This window comes from Oryx dammah, unplaced genomic scaffold, assembly GCF_014754425.2.
Source record: "Oryx dammah isolate SB20612 unplaced genomic scaffold, SCBI_Odam_1.1 HiC_scaffold_10, whole genome shotgun sequence".
In the NCBI taxonomy this organism is placed as follows: domain Eukaryota; kingdom Metazoa; phylum Chordata; class Mammalia; order Artiodactyla; family Bovidae; genus Oryx; species Oryx dammah.
In genome coordinates this window covers 76,097,629-76,111,086 of record NW_024070194.1, presented here as the reverse complement: position 1 = coordinate 76,111,086, position 13,458 = coordinate 76,097,629, and the positions used below count along the sequence as shown (strand labels likewise).

The following is a 13,458-nucleotide window of genomic DNA, read 5'->3' as shown; positions in this document are numbered from 1 at the left end:
TGGAGGATGGGTGTCAGAGGACAAAGTACGCATTTATTCAGTGCCTATGCATTGACACATTAAACATTTCATGTGGGCCATCTTAAGTAAGTACCTCCAGTACTCTTGAGGTTATTGTGAGGATGGAGGCATTCAGGTTCCAAGGTCTAGAAAACTTGCCCCAGAGAAGGTAACTGAGATAAAGCAGAACTGGGATTCAAACCAGGTGGCTCTGCAGGGATAGAGACCCAATGTAAACAGAAGAGTCTGCCCACGTGCCCGCATCCAATGAAGTAAACATGGAAAATGCAGAGGCATCCATTTGACCTTCCTCACCAACCCATCTAGGGCTTCATTTCTTCATCTATAAAATAGGGAGATTGAAGCTTGAAGTCTCGAGTTCCGCGATTTGGGGTTCAGAAGTACAGCAGTACTGCTTTGGTGTTCTCATCTGGATTTTCCTCTGTTTTAAAGTCACACTCTTCTAGTTTTGTGTTTCTGGGAAGCCTAGTAGTCAATTCATGGTGGTCGAGGAGTTTTAAAGTCATTCAAATATACACTAGAGACGGGGAAAGTGAAAAGTGTTAGCCTCTCAGTCATGTCCAACTCTTTGCGGCCCCATGGACTGTAGCCTGCCAGGCTCCTCTGTCCTGGAATTCTCCAGGCAAGAATAGTGGAGTGGGTATCTGTTCCGTTCTCCAGGGGATCTTCTGACACAGGGATCTCACCTGGGTCTCCTGCACTGTGGGCAGTTTCTTTACTGCCTGAGCCACCAGGGAAACATTAGAAATGGGAGATGGGTCCAAAATAACCTTGGATATAAACTAGTATAGCTGGAGCCCAAATTTTTAAAATAAACTTAATCAAGAAATACTATCTAGTCATATCCAAAACTACATATATAAACAAATGTTAGAATTTCAGCCTGCCATTGTCTCAGAATGTAAGCCATTCTCCTGACCCAAATAATGTAAGTTTAAGAACTGAGAACTTCAGTAGTAAAATCTAAACTGTATCCCTATGGTATAAATGAATAAAGACAAAGGAAAAGAAAACAGTAGTTACTTGATTTTTAATTAACCTCAGCTCCTTTTTTTTTTCCTCCTCTCTTTCCACCTTCTTTCTTCTCTTGGATTATACTCTGGGCCCACCAAGGAGATTTTTCCACCGTGTAAGTTGGCAAACCAGTGGCTTAATACCCAGTCATGCTAGTGGGTAATATGGTTTAAACACTGAGGAGAAGGTGGTGAGAGGGAGATTTAAAAAAGGAGTCTTGTCACTTAGCTAATACATTATGTAACAGAAAAGATATAAAGAGATTATTCACTGGCTTGCTGGTTTAAGAATAATCCAAATCCCTGCACAGATATTTCAATTAATGAGTGAAATTATTTTTACCTACAGTTGTATTTTAGTTTTTTTTTTTTCCCCTCTATTGAAGCCAAAAGAAAACATGACCTTCCACTCAAGAAGAAAATACTGTTCTTGGGTGTGTTTTTTTGTTTGTTTGTTTTTTTCATCATTTTTGGCACAGTATTCTTTGACAGCAATTTTAATAACATAGATAGCCTTTTCATGTATAAACCAAACTCAATATACCACTATGGGGAAAGATTCAATTCAAATTTTGTCACATTGAGAAAACGAAAACTTAGTGTGGATGAATATCACTCTTTATAAAAACTGAGTTTTCTCTAGAACTCTTGTGTGCCCTGCATTAACTCCTGGAATCAGCAGTATTGCTGAGTCATTAATTTTTGAGGAAGAAATATAAACCAGGTGGGCAGACTCCTAACATCAGCTAGACCAGTGCCAGCAAAGATGGCTAATTAGCTGCCTAGACTGTCTGCAAACTGTTCAATGTGAACTCTGGCTCCTGCCAAACTCAGTTCCAGAACAAAAAATGGCTAACAAAAACATGTCAGGTTTTTAGCGTTTTTGTGTTACCAACTTACAACATTTTAAAAGGTAAGAAGAAGGTTCTAGAATTTTGAGGGCATCCATCCATGTACTGGGTATGACACCCATATGCCTCCTTCCTGAGTCAACACAGAGGGTTCCCAATTTCTCAAATGAGGCCCCAGTGCTGCCGTTTCCTCCTAAGCTCCTCCTGAGGACAAGAACAACCCAATGGGTGCCCACTATGTGTCAGACACTTTACAACTACTATTTCTAGGAATTCACATTGAGGCTTTGTGAGCAGTGTGCTATCATCGTGTTAATTTTATACCCAAGGAAACTGAGGCAGAGAGCAGGAACTAAGTTGCCCAAGTCCTGAATTAGTAAATGATGTGGCTGCCACCTCAGCTTATGGGGTCAGAGGGCTGGACTCCCCATCAATGGCAATAACTTTAACAAGCAATTACTCTAAGAAAATACTGGAATTAACTTGCAAACTTAAGTAAGAGAAGATGACTCTGATCTTCGTGTTATTAAAATCTGAAAACATCCATTCAGAATGACCTTGTAAAAAGCACAAATAAGATGGACTTCATTAAAATTAAGAACTTCAGCTCTGCAAGATAATATCTAGAGTGTTAGGAGGCAAGTCACAGACTGGGGGAAATACTTGCAAAAGATCTGATAAAGCACTGCTATCTAAAAGATGCGAGGAGGAGAACACTTAGAACTCAACAATAAGAAAACAAACAACTGAATTTTTTAAAAAAATGGGCCAAAGATCTTAACATACACCTAACCAAAGAAGACGTACAGACGAAAATAAGCACGTGAGAGGATGCTTCACATCATATGCCATCAGAGAAAATGCAAATTAAAACAGTGAGATACCACTACATACCTACTGGAAGGCTGAAATCTGGAACACTGACAATAGTAAGTGCTGGTGAGAATATGCCAGAACCCAGAGCTCTCATTCACCGGTGGTGGGAATGCAAAGTGGTCCAGTGACTTTAGATGGCAGTTTTGTGGTTTCTTACCAACATACTCTTAACATAAAATCCAGCGATCTTGCTCCTTGGTATTTACCCAAAGGAGCTGAAAACTTCTGTTCTCTCAAAACCCTGCACACAAACGTTTGTAGCATCTTTATGTCTAATCGCCAAAACTTGGAAGCAACCAAAGTGTATTTCAGTCAGCAAATGGATAAATGGTGGTGCATTCAGACAGTGGAATATTAGCACCAAAAAGAAATGAGCTACAGAGCCACAAAAAGACACAGAGAAAATCTAAATGCGTTTTACTAACGAAAGAAGCCAATCTGAAAACATCACTTAGCGTATGATTCCAGCGACATAATGTTCTGGAAAAAGCAGAACTATGAAAACAGCCAAAAGATCCCTGGCTGCCAGGGGTTGGGTGTAGAGACAGATAAACAGGTGAAGCACCGTGGATATTTTAGGGCAAAAAAAAAGTAGTACGTATTATATCATAATAACAGGTATGTGTCATTATGCATTTGCCCAGACCCATAGAGTGTATGATGATGAAACTCAGCCCCTGTGCACTGGTGCTAAATTGAATCTCAGAGACAGAGTTTTGGATGGAGTAGAAAGAAATAGCTCTATTGCTTTGCCAGGCAAAGTGGGACGCAAGAGGATAATGCCCTTAAAACTGTGTGTCCCAACCTGGGGGGATTTGGTGGGGAGTTTTACAGCAGTGGTTCCAAGGCAGGGTTCTGGGGGTCAGGGTGTGTGTGCAGTGCCTGTATTCCTTTAATCTGGCCTCAGGTGGTCTCCAGATGAGGTCATCACTCTGTGACCTCTGGAATGAAGAATGTGTCATCAAGTATTTAACATCCTCCATTTGGGGGTTTTAGTTCTGCAGAAGAGCTCGAAGACACTGTGTGTGTGTCACTTGACGCAGAACCAGAACCCGGCCCCAAGGCTGCCCTGTTGTCTCTTGACTGCTCTTCCCTGCTCCTCCTCCCTGCCCTGACTAGCAGCTTATGGGCTTCCTGGTGGCTCAGATGGTAAAGAATCTGCCTGCAACGCAGGAGACCTCGGTTTGCTCCCTGGGTCGGGAAGATCCCCTGGAGAAGGGCATGGCAACCCACTCCAGTATTCTTGCCTGGAGAATCCCATGGACACAGCAGCTTGGCAGGTCACAAAGAGTCAGACACGACTGAGTGGCTAACACTTTGGAACTCAGGGAAAGTTATGAAGGCTAAAGCCTATTCCCTATAAACAAGACACAGGGGACAGAAAGGCTTTTGTGCCCAGGAAAGGCCCTGCTCAGTTTCACGAACAATACCAAGGGTGAACTCTAGTATAAACTGTGGGCTTTAGATGGTGACATGCCGGTGGAGGTCAACTGGCTGAAAGAAATGTACTGCTTTGGTAGGTGTTGTTGACAAGGGGGGAGCTTATGCCTCTGTGAGGCAGACGGCATATGGGGAAACTCTGTACCTTCTGCTCAGTTTTGCTGTGAACTTAAAACTGCTCTGAAAAATAAAATCCTTTTTTTTTTTAAAGTGGGGCTTCTCTGGTGACTCAGTGGTAAAGAATCTGCCTGCCAATGCAGGAGGCTTGGGTTTGATCCTTGGTCCCAGAAGATCCAACACGCCACAGAGAAACTAAGCCCGTGCACCCCAACTACTGAGCCTGGGAGCCGCAACTACTGAGCCCAGACGCCACAAGTACCGCAGCTGTCAAGGCCTGGAGCACCTCAGTGAGAGAGCTGCACATCGCAACTAGAGAAAAACCCATGCGGCAGTGAAGACCCAGCACAGCCAAAGTTAAATAAATAATAGATGATTCTTTTAAAAAGATCACCCAGTACCCACTGGTCTAGGTGACTACCCAATAGCTGGACTGTTTTGACAGAATGGACCTAATACTTAAGCTACTTTCTTAATACATTAAATTTAATAAATAAACTGAGAAGAAGATATGTTCAGCTCTCTGTTTGCATCAGTTGACTAGCTCTTGAACTAAACTGATGGGTTGTTTGAATTGTTTGACAAGCTCCTTCTTAGGGGTGAGAGTGTGAGTCTGTGTGTTTTCATAGAGCTTAGCTGACAGCACAGTCAAAACTGTGTGGGAAAACACAGCTCACAAGATGTCCTGAGAACTGATTGAAGACAAAAGTTCTTTTAAATCCATTGGGTTCCAGAGGTGCCATGTAAATACGAATGCTCATTTGACTTGCTTATTTACCTCCTGTCTTTCCCTTTGCTGGAGAACTTAAAGTGGTTTTGCAATTTAAAATCCCAAGGAAAGTTACCAATTGCAAACTGCCAAGAAAAATTAAGCACTTAGGGCTAAAACAAAAGTTGATCTATAGCAGTGGTTCTCGTGTTGTCCACAGCCAGAAATCCTGGAATCTTTCGGGAGCTTGATAGAAACGCAAGTTCTCAACCCACCCCAGACCTCCATTGGAAACTCTGGGTGGGGCCCCGAAACCTGCCTTGTAACAAACCATTCGAGTGTAATAAAGCATTCAAAGGATTCTGATGCTCACACAAGTGAGAAGCATTGCCCTAAAGGAAGAGAGGGGACACCAGCAGACGCCTCAAATAAGCCTTCAGGTTCAATAAGAACTCAACAGGAGAGCCTAAGGCCTTTCTCCTGTGCTTTAGGGAACACTGTGATGTCTTAGGAGACTTCCCTGGTAATGATGTCTTCAAGTTCTTCTCTGTGTTTTTTTTATTTGTTTGTTGTTCCTTATATTAGGCAGAAGTGCCTTTCCCTCTAACTTCGGTGCTGATCTGCGTTTTTAAAAATAATTTTTTTTATTTATTTATGGCTGCGCTGGGTCTTCACTGCTTTTCACGGGCTTCTCTCATGGGTGAGGGGGACTACTGCTTGTTGAGATGCACAGGCTTCACTGAGGTAGCGTCTCTTGTTGCAGAGCAGAGGCTTCAGGAATTGCAGCACAGGCCCAGTAGTTGCGGCACAGGGGTGTAGTTGCTCTGGAGCACGTGAAATCTTCCCAGACCTGGGATCGAACCTGTGTTCGCTGCATTAGCAGCTGGATTCTTATCCACCGTGCCGTCAGGGAAGTCCCTTTTGTGTGTTTTTACTTCCTTCCTTTAATATTCAGCAATTCAAGCACTGAGTTTAGGTCAGACGTGCTGCTAAGTCACTTCAGTTGTGTCCGACTCTTTGCGACTCTATGGACCGTAGCCTGCCAGGCTTCTCTGATCATGGGATTCTCCAGGCAAGAATGCTGGAGGGGGTTCTGGCCAGGGATCTAATCCACGTCTCTTGAAAGTGTCAGTCTCTCAGTCGTGTCTGACTCTTTGCAACCCCATGGACTGGAGCCCATCAGTCTCCTCTGTCCATGGGATTCTGCAGACAAGAATACTGGAGTGGGTTGCCATTCCCTTCTCCAGGGGATCTTCCTGACCCAAGGATCAAACCCAAATTACCGACAGATTCTTTACTGTCTGAGCCACAGGAAAGCCTTAATTCGTGTCTCTTAATGTCTCTTGTATTGGCAGGTGGGTTCTTTACCACAGGCGTAGCCTGGGAAGCCATTCCAAATAGACAGTAGCAGGCTTATATAGATGCAATGACATAGAGAAATTTAATTAAAATTATCAAAATACCTGGAATCCAGTCTGATCAGTCTAGTTATGCTAATCAACAGCACAGTGAGCTAATTATTTACTTGGGAATTAGCTTTAACAACTCAAAGCACTTAAATCCATTGAATGTAAATTAATTTCCCCCTAGTGAAATGAAGCCAGAGCAGCCTTACAAGACTGAGAGCACATCTACACCAAATGAAATATGCCCGGTTGTCCCTGTTTGGTATCAGGGCAGAAAGGGAGAGTGACACAGAGCCTCCCTGGTGGGTGCACACTACTCACGAGCATTTCTTCTTTTGCCCTAGCATGGAAGGTTCCATCGTGCGTCTGCCTGATATCGTGGCTCTGAAGAAGAAATACAAGGCTTACCTCTACATAGATGAAGCTCACAGTATTGGGTCCGTGGGCCCAACTGGCCGGGGTGTGGTGGAGTTCTTTGGAATAGACCCCAGAGATATTGATGTACTTATGGGCACTTTCACCAAAAGCTTTGGAGCTGCAGGAGGTTACATAGCTGGAAGGAAGGTAAGAGACAGATCCCTTGCATCTATTTAAAACCTGGATGCCCTGGGAATGCAGTCTTGGGGGTCCTCTGGTTTCCCTGAGGGCTTCAGTTGTGTTTAGCACACCTGACTGATTAAGGCGGCCTGGGCAGCATGGGTTCACAGGCACGAGAGGCCCAGAAGGTCAAGGAGCTCATCCTCTGATAGTGCAGAGGACCTTGTGATGAGTAATCCTGTGATCCTGAAATGACAACCCTGGCTGTGCACATAGGCAAAGACAGTGCAAAGGAGAGGGCAGGACCGAAGAAGTCTCAGAAAGACTGTCAGTCTTGTGGACCAAGGGTGGCGAGGGGGTGTGGGGGTCATATTTCAAAAAGAGAGAATGCTGTTTACCAAACCACAGAAGTGATGCTGCAGAACTAAGTAGTTTGGGAAAAAGCTGGTAGGAACAGTGGCAGAGGTCAGATGTTGAAGGCACTGACCCTCTGCGACAAGATGTGGGTTTTCAGAGTTTTAACAAAACAGTGGCAAGATTGGAGATCTTTTAAAATGTATGTTATTGAAATATAGTTGCTTTACAATGTTGTGTTAGTTTCTGCTGCAAAGCAAAGTGAATCAGCCATGCATATACAAATATCCCCTCTCTTTTGGATTTCCAACCCATTTAGATCATCACAGAGCACCGAGTAGAATTCCCTGTGCTACCCAGTGTGTTCTCACTGGTTATCTACCTAATACATATTAATAGTATCAAGAATGTATATAGGCCAATCCCAATCTCCCAATTCATTCCACCCACCTTTGCCTCCCTTGGCATCCATATGTTTGTTCTCTCATCTGTGTCTCTATTTCTGCTTTGCAAATAAGTTCATCTGTACCTTTTCCCTAGATTCCACATATAAGAGATATTATGCAATATTTGTTTTTCTCTTTCCGACTTCTTTCACTCTGTATGACAGTCTCTAGGTCCATAAGAGATTTTTCTCTGCAAAGTAATTCTCTCCCACAATCTTGGAGAAGCCATGAGTCAAATCCTGTCATCCTCTCATATCTTATTTGTGTGACTGAAGATTCTGAGCTGATGGAATTAGACTAAAGTGTTATCCCTGCCATTCTACTGCCAACATCACCCAGGAGGTCACCAAAATGAAACAAATGTTTGAAAAGGTTTTAAAAGAAGAGGGAAGAAGATGAGAGAAATAAAATGAAATATTAAAACCTGACTTTCAGGGCTCAAAAAGCCAGTTCTCTGCTCCATCATACAACAGTTTTACCAAAACCCTGATGGTTCTCTCCTCCAGGTGTACATCTGCCCCAGAGGGTGTGAGGGTGGTGTTGGCTCCCCCGGGCAGGGCACAGCAGTGTATGCAGATGGCCTATGGCTTCTCTGAAATTCCTGATTCCTCCCTCACTGTCACCAACAGGAACAGGAGCTCAGACTCCTGGTAAACCAGCTAGACAAACCAGGGAGTACAGCTGAAAACAGTCTGGGGTCAGAAAGCCCATGATTTGAAACGGCAGATTTTACTGCGTGCAACTCACCTGCCATGAGACACTGCACAAACGCTTAAAATGTTCAGAGCTCCCGGTGACCTTCACCCTTCAAAATGCACCACTTTCATCTGAGCTCAAAGCACTGCTGTTCAGCCTCCTTCCACAGGCCTGCAGGAATTCATCGAGGGGTACTGAAAACATAGGGAATGCCCGGGATCTTACAGAATTCAGCTAAGTCTAGCGCGAGGCTCGACATTCCCTTCCTCGACTGTCGAAGCCATGGGGTCAGAGGGTCCTAAATGTAGGTGAGCCCTCGCCCAGGCTACTTTGCTTTGTGAGCTCGCAGCTTTGTGGTGACTTTAGCAGCAGTTCTGAGCTGCAAGATTTTTCACCAAGCGTAACTCTGTTTCCTGAGCCGAAGGAACCTGAATAAACTAAAGTGAGCGGATCCCTGAAATGCTGCCGAGTTTGGCAGCGGTCACCATGCTCCCCCTTAGAGCTCGAAACAGAGGCTCCTGCTTGCCAGCTCAGGCCCAACTCAGTCCGCGCTCTCACACACTCCCTATCCTGAAAGCAGGTGGACTGTTTTTAAAGTATAGTTGCTCTTGCCTACCTACCTTCTGCTGATCTGCGGTAGATACGGAGCCATTGTAAAAATCATTAATATTTAGTATTTGCCTTAATCAGGAACAAGAAAAATAGGTGTATCATTTTTTGCTCTTTAAAAAACAGCTTCTTCGCATACTTGGAACCAGAAGGATGGCTGTCTCATCCTGTTCCTTCCCCCGTCTCCCTCTGTATCACACTGCAGTCTCTGAATTTACCACTAGGTGGCAGCGAGAATTAGAGAGTGACAACAGACTGGTTCCAAATAGGAAAAGGAGTACATCAAGGCTGTATATTGTCACCCTGCTTATTTAACTTATATGCAGAGTACATCATGAGAAACGCTAGGCTGGAAGAAGCACAAGCTGGAATCAAGATTGCTGGGAGAAATATCAAGAACCTCAGATTATGCAGATGACACCATCCTTATGGCAGAATATAAAGAAGAACTAAAGAGCCTCTTGATGAAAGTGAAAGAGGAGAGTGAAAAAGTTGGCTTAAAGCTCAACATTCAGAAAACGAAGATCATGGCATCTGGTCCCATCACTTCATGGGGAATAGACGGGGAAACAGTGGAAACAGTGTCAGACTTTATTTTTGGGGGCTCCAAATCACTGCAGATGGTGATTGCAGCCATGAAATTAAAAGACGCTTACTCCTTGGAAGAAAAGTTATGACCAACCTAGATAGCATATTCAAAAGCAGAGACACTACTTTGCCAACAAAGGTCCATCTAGTCAAGGCTATGGTATTTCCTGTGGTCATGTATGGATGCGACAGTTGGACTGTGAAGAAGGCTGAGCGCCCAAGAATTGATGCTTTTGAACTGTGGTGTTGGAGAAGACTCCTGAGAGTCCCTTGGACTGCAAGGAGATCCAACCAGTCCATTCTAAAGGAGATCAGTCCTGGGTGTTCTTTCGAAGGAATGATGCTAAAGCTGAAACTCCAATACTTTGGCCACCTCATGTGAAGAGTTGACTCATTGGAAAAGACTCTGATGCTGGGAGGGATTGGGGGCAGGAGGAGAAGGGGACGACAGAGGATGAGATGGCTGGATGGCATCACCAACTCGATGGATGTGAGTTTGAGTGAACTCCGGGAGTTGGTGATGGACAGGGAGGCCTGGCGTGCTGCGATTCATGGGGTCGCAAAGAGTCAGAAACAACTGAGCGACTGAACTGAACTGGCAGAGACCCGTTAGCCCTGTACCGGGAAGATGAAAAACCTAGAAAACGCGGGCCAGTTTTCAAGGCGTGGAGGGTGAGCAGGTTATGAGGCCTCTTGAGAGAGTGTCTCGTGTTGTTCCCTGATGATTTAAAATTCAGTCTGGTAAAGAATCCACCTGCAACACAGCAGATCCCAGTTTGATTCCTGGGTCGGGAAGATCCCCTGGAGACGGGATAGGCTACCCAACTCCAGCATTCTTGGGCTTCCCTGGTGGCTCTGACGGTAAAGAGTCTGCCTACAATGCGGGAGACCTGGGTTCGATCCCTGGGTTGGAAAGATCCCCTGGAGAAGGGAAAGGCTACTCACTCCAGTATTCTGGCCTGGAGAATCCCATGGACAGAGGAGCCTGGCAGGCTACTGTTTGTGGGGTCCCAAAGAGTCTTACCCGACTAAGCACAGCACAGTACAGATAAAAACACCTCCTGGAATCATCTTGGCGAGCCTGTGATAAATGCAGATGAATCAATTTCCTTCCAGCCTAATGAGCCCATGAGTTAATCATACTTAGCATCTGCTCCTCTGTGCCTTTAACTTGTTAAGTTATTTCAATTTTAAATTATGTGTAGTTTCCATTTAAATCATGGTTTTTAATTCCCCTGGACTTTGAAGAATTTTGTGAAGAATTTTTACTTTGAATTTGTTTTTTAATTGATAGGCCATAGAATTGGGCAAATGCTGAAGATCTTTGGGAAAAAAATCTTTCTAATATCTGTTTGAATAATTCGAATTCAGTTTTCAGAGTTTCATCTTACATACTTTTTTCTGAATATTTTAAAATAGATATCTCAACTCGGGCGAGTATTATAAAATATCCAACATTCTAGATATTAATTCTACAAAAGCAACAAAAGTAACCATAAACAAGTTAAAGTGTACACACTAGGACTTTACATTTTTCTGAATTATTGATAATTTCAAGTTCACTATGTTCCTGGGCTTCCTAGTAAATCTTGAGAGGTGAAATAATCACTTGGGGATCCAAAAATCTAGAAAATGATAAAAACTCTCTGGGTCTTAACTCTCTTTTTAAATGTCAATGTTAGTGGTACAGGGACTGTAATTTTAATAACAGTTTCTAGGAGGCTCCAGAAATCTTTATGGAGCAGGTCAAGGGCAGAAGCGCATGCATTAGCAACCAGATGTGTCACAGAAGAAAAAATATTTGGAAACACACAAGAGAAAAATTGCTTTGGTGCTAAGATGCAACCACAGAGAGTAGAGATTTTGTCTTCATCCCAGCCCTCCAGTAACAAAATGTCCTAGAAATTCATGTCTGCCTTGACCCAACCTACTCTCCTGACCCCAGGGAAACTGCTAAAATGGTCTCTCAAGAGCCAGCTGGGTTTCATTGTTTTGCTCACTGTGGGTTCGGAGCTGCTGTAGCTGAGCCATGAACAACCCACACTGAAGTTGTCTGTCCTTTCAAGATCTTCAGGTGACATGTCAGGTACTTCTCTCCACCTATCAGAGCTCCCTCCCTTCTTCTTTGAAGAAAGCCTGAGCTGATGGGGATGGTTTCCTTATTTTTTTAATTTGCATTGACCCAGTTGCCGAGGAGATGGGGTCAACAGCACAGACCCCAGCTTCTGGGGTCCAGATTTCTCTCAGGCACAGATCCCGCATCCTCTTGCATGCCTGGAGCTGACCACAGGCTTTCACAGCCTCCGTGAGACCAGAGATTTGCAACCGAATGCAGCAAAGGTGACCCTCAGGGCTGGGCTGGTGCAGGGCTGGGATTCTGGAGGAGGGACCGAGGGAGAGCAGCTGAGCTTGGTGTGAACATTAGCCCAGAAGCCTGGCACCAAAGGCGGAAGCCAGCTCTGCTCTGCATGCTCAGCCCTGGCTGGAATTAACAGCCCTTTGAAGGAGATGGGGGTCATGGAATGAATGCCAAGATGTTTACCCTAAGAACCTCCTGTCCGACTTCCTCAGAAAAGCCACTCTTGTCCTTGAACTCCAGACTCAAGGTTTTGCACTTCCTAATGGTCTTGGAAATCTCAGTCTGAGAAGACCGCTAACCCTCCCTGAGGGAAAACACAGCCCAGGCTCTCCTTGCCTAGGACCAAAGCCAACTCTTCATTCAGGGCTCATGGCCTCCAGTGGGCGAGTGATAGGAGCAAATCAGAAACCAAGAGCCAAGGCTACCCTGAAGATGCTCTGCTGAGGTGCCCCCAGGAGCTCCCCTCTCTGAAGCACACAAGCAAGCTAACTTCCATCCACACACTCAGACTCTGAGAAGGTGGACTCGGTCTGAAGGAAATAAGATTGTGGACAAGACAGTCTTTCTCTTAAAAGGAAGTGATACTGTGCCGATGAGGCACTTACTCAAACTAAGGATGCACGTGGCCTTGGCTTTGTGAAATTTCTCAACTTGTGAGGGAACTTGAGGACTGAGGACATACCTCTAGGAGGCAAATCCAGCTTTGTTTTGCTTCTTTGATCTTTGTCAGCAATGCCCCAAAGCTAAGAGAATATTGCTACACTAGTTCCTAAGAATACAGCTTTGTACCCCCTGACTGAACTTCAGGGACCCTCAGCATCCTTCCTTGGTCCCTAGAACCCTTCCGATTTCCATTAGACCATCAGTATTCACCAGACCCTGCTACGTACTCACCACTATAGATTTTAAGAGAGTATATAATAAAGTGTGTAACTGTTTGCTACTCTCAAGGAGGTCCCAGTCTCTTTGGAAAAATAAGAGTAATATACAGGACACATTTTGAGACTGATACAGTTCAATCCACGGTTTAGAACTGTGAACAGGTGTGTGTATTAGAAATTCTCCCCTTCCTCTCCTCCCCCCAGGGGTGCAGTCTCTGTGGATTAGGGAAAGCGCCACATAAGTAGCAATGAACACATTGCTAGCAGTGCCACATAAGTAGCAATGAACACAGTCTTCTCTGCATTCCCCAGGGCCTCCCCATCCCCTTACCAAGCCAGCTCCTCTGCTCTGAAGAAGTAATATAATCTGATGCTAAAGGGTGGGAAGAGGGGGGACTCTAGAGCCAGAATCTTTGGGTACAAGTCCTTGTTATCGAGCCACTTTTGGTGGGATAATGTTCTGATCTGTTCCTTAACACAGTGACCCCACCTATAAAGTAGAGATCAAAATAGTACCTAACTCATAGTGTTACTGAGAAGCTAAAGTGAGTTAAT

At 44.5% G+C, this 13,458-nt stretch overlaps 1 protein-coding gene across 1 annotated transcript in view; it reads left to right on the top strand.

Moving 5' to 3' along the window:
* The window catches only part of SPTLC3 (serine palmitoyltransferase long chain base subunit 3), a 149,002-nt gene that overhangs the window by 96,482 nt on the left and 39,062 nt on the right, over positions 1-13,458 (top strand). Inside the window, exon 8 of the mRNA XM_040248292.1 lies at positions 6,778-6,997. Within this exon, the coding sequence (XP_040104226.1) occupies positions 6,778-6,997 (220 nt within the window). The remainder of the gene's footprint in view (positions 1-6,777; positions 6,998-13,458) is intronic.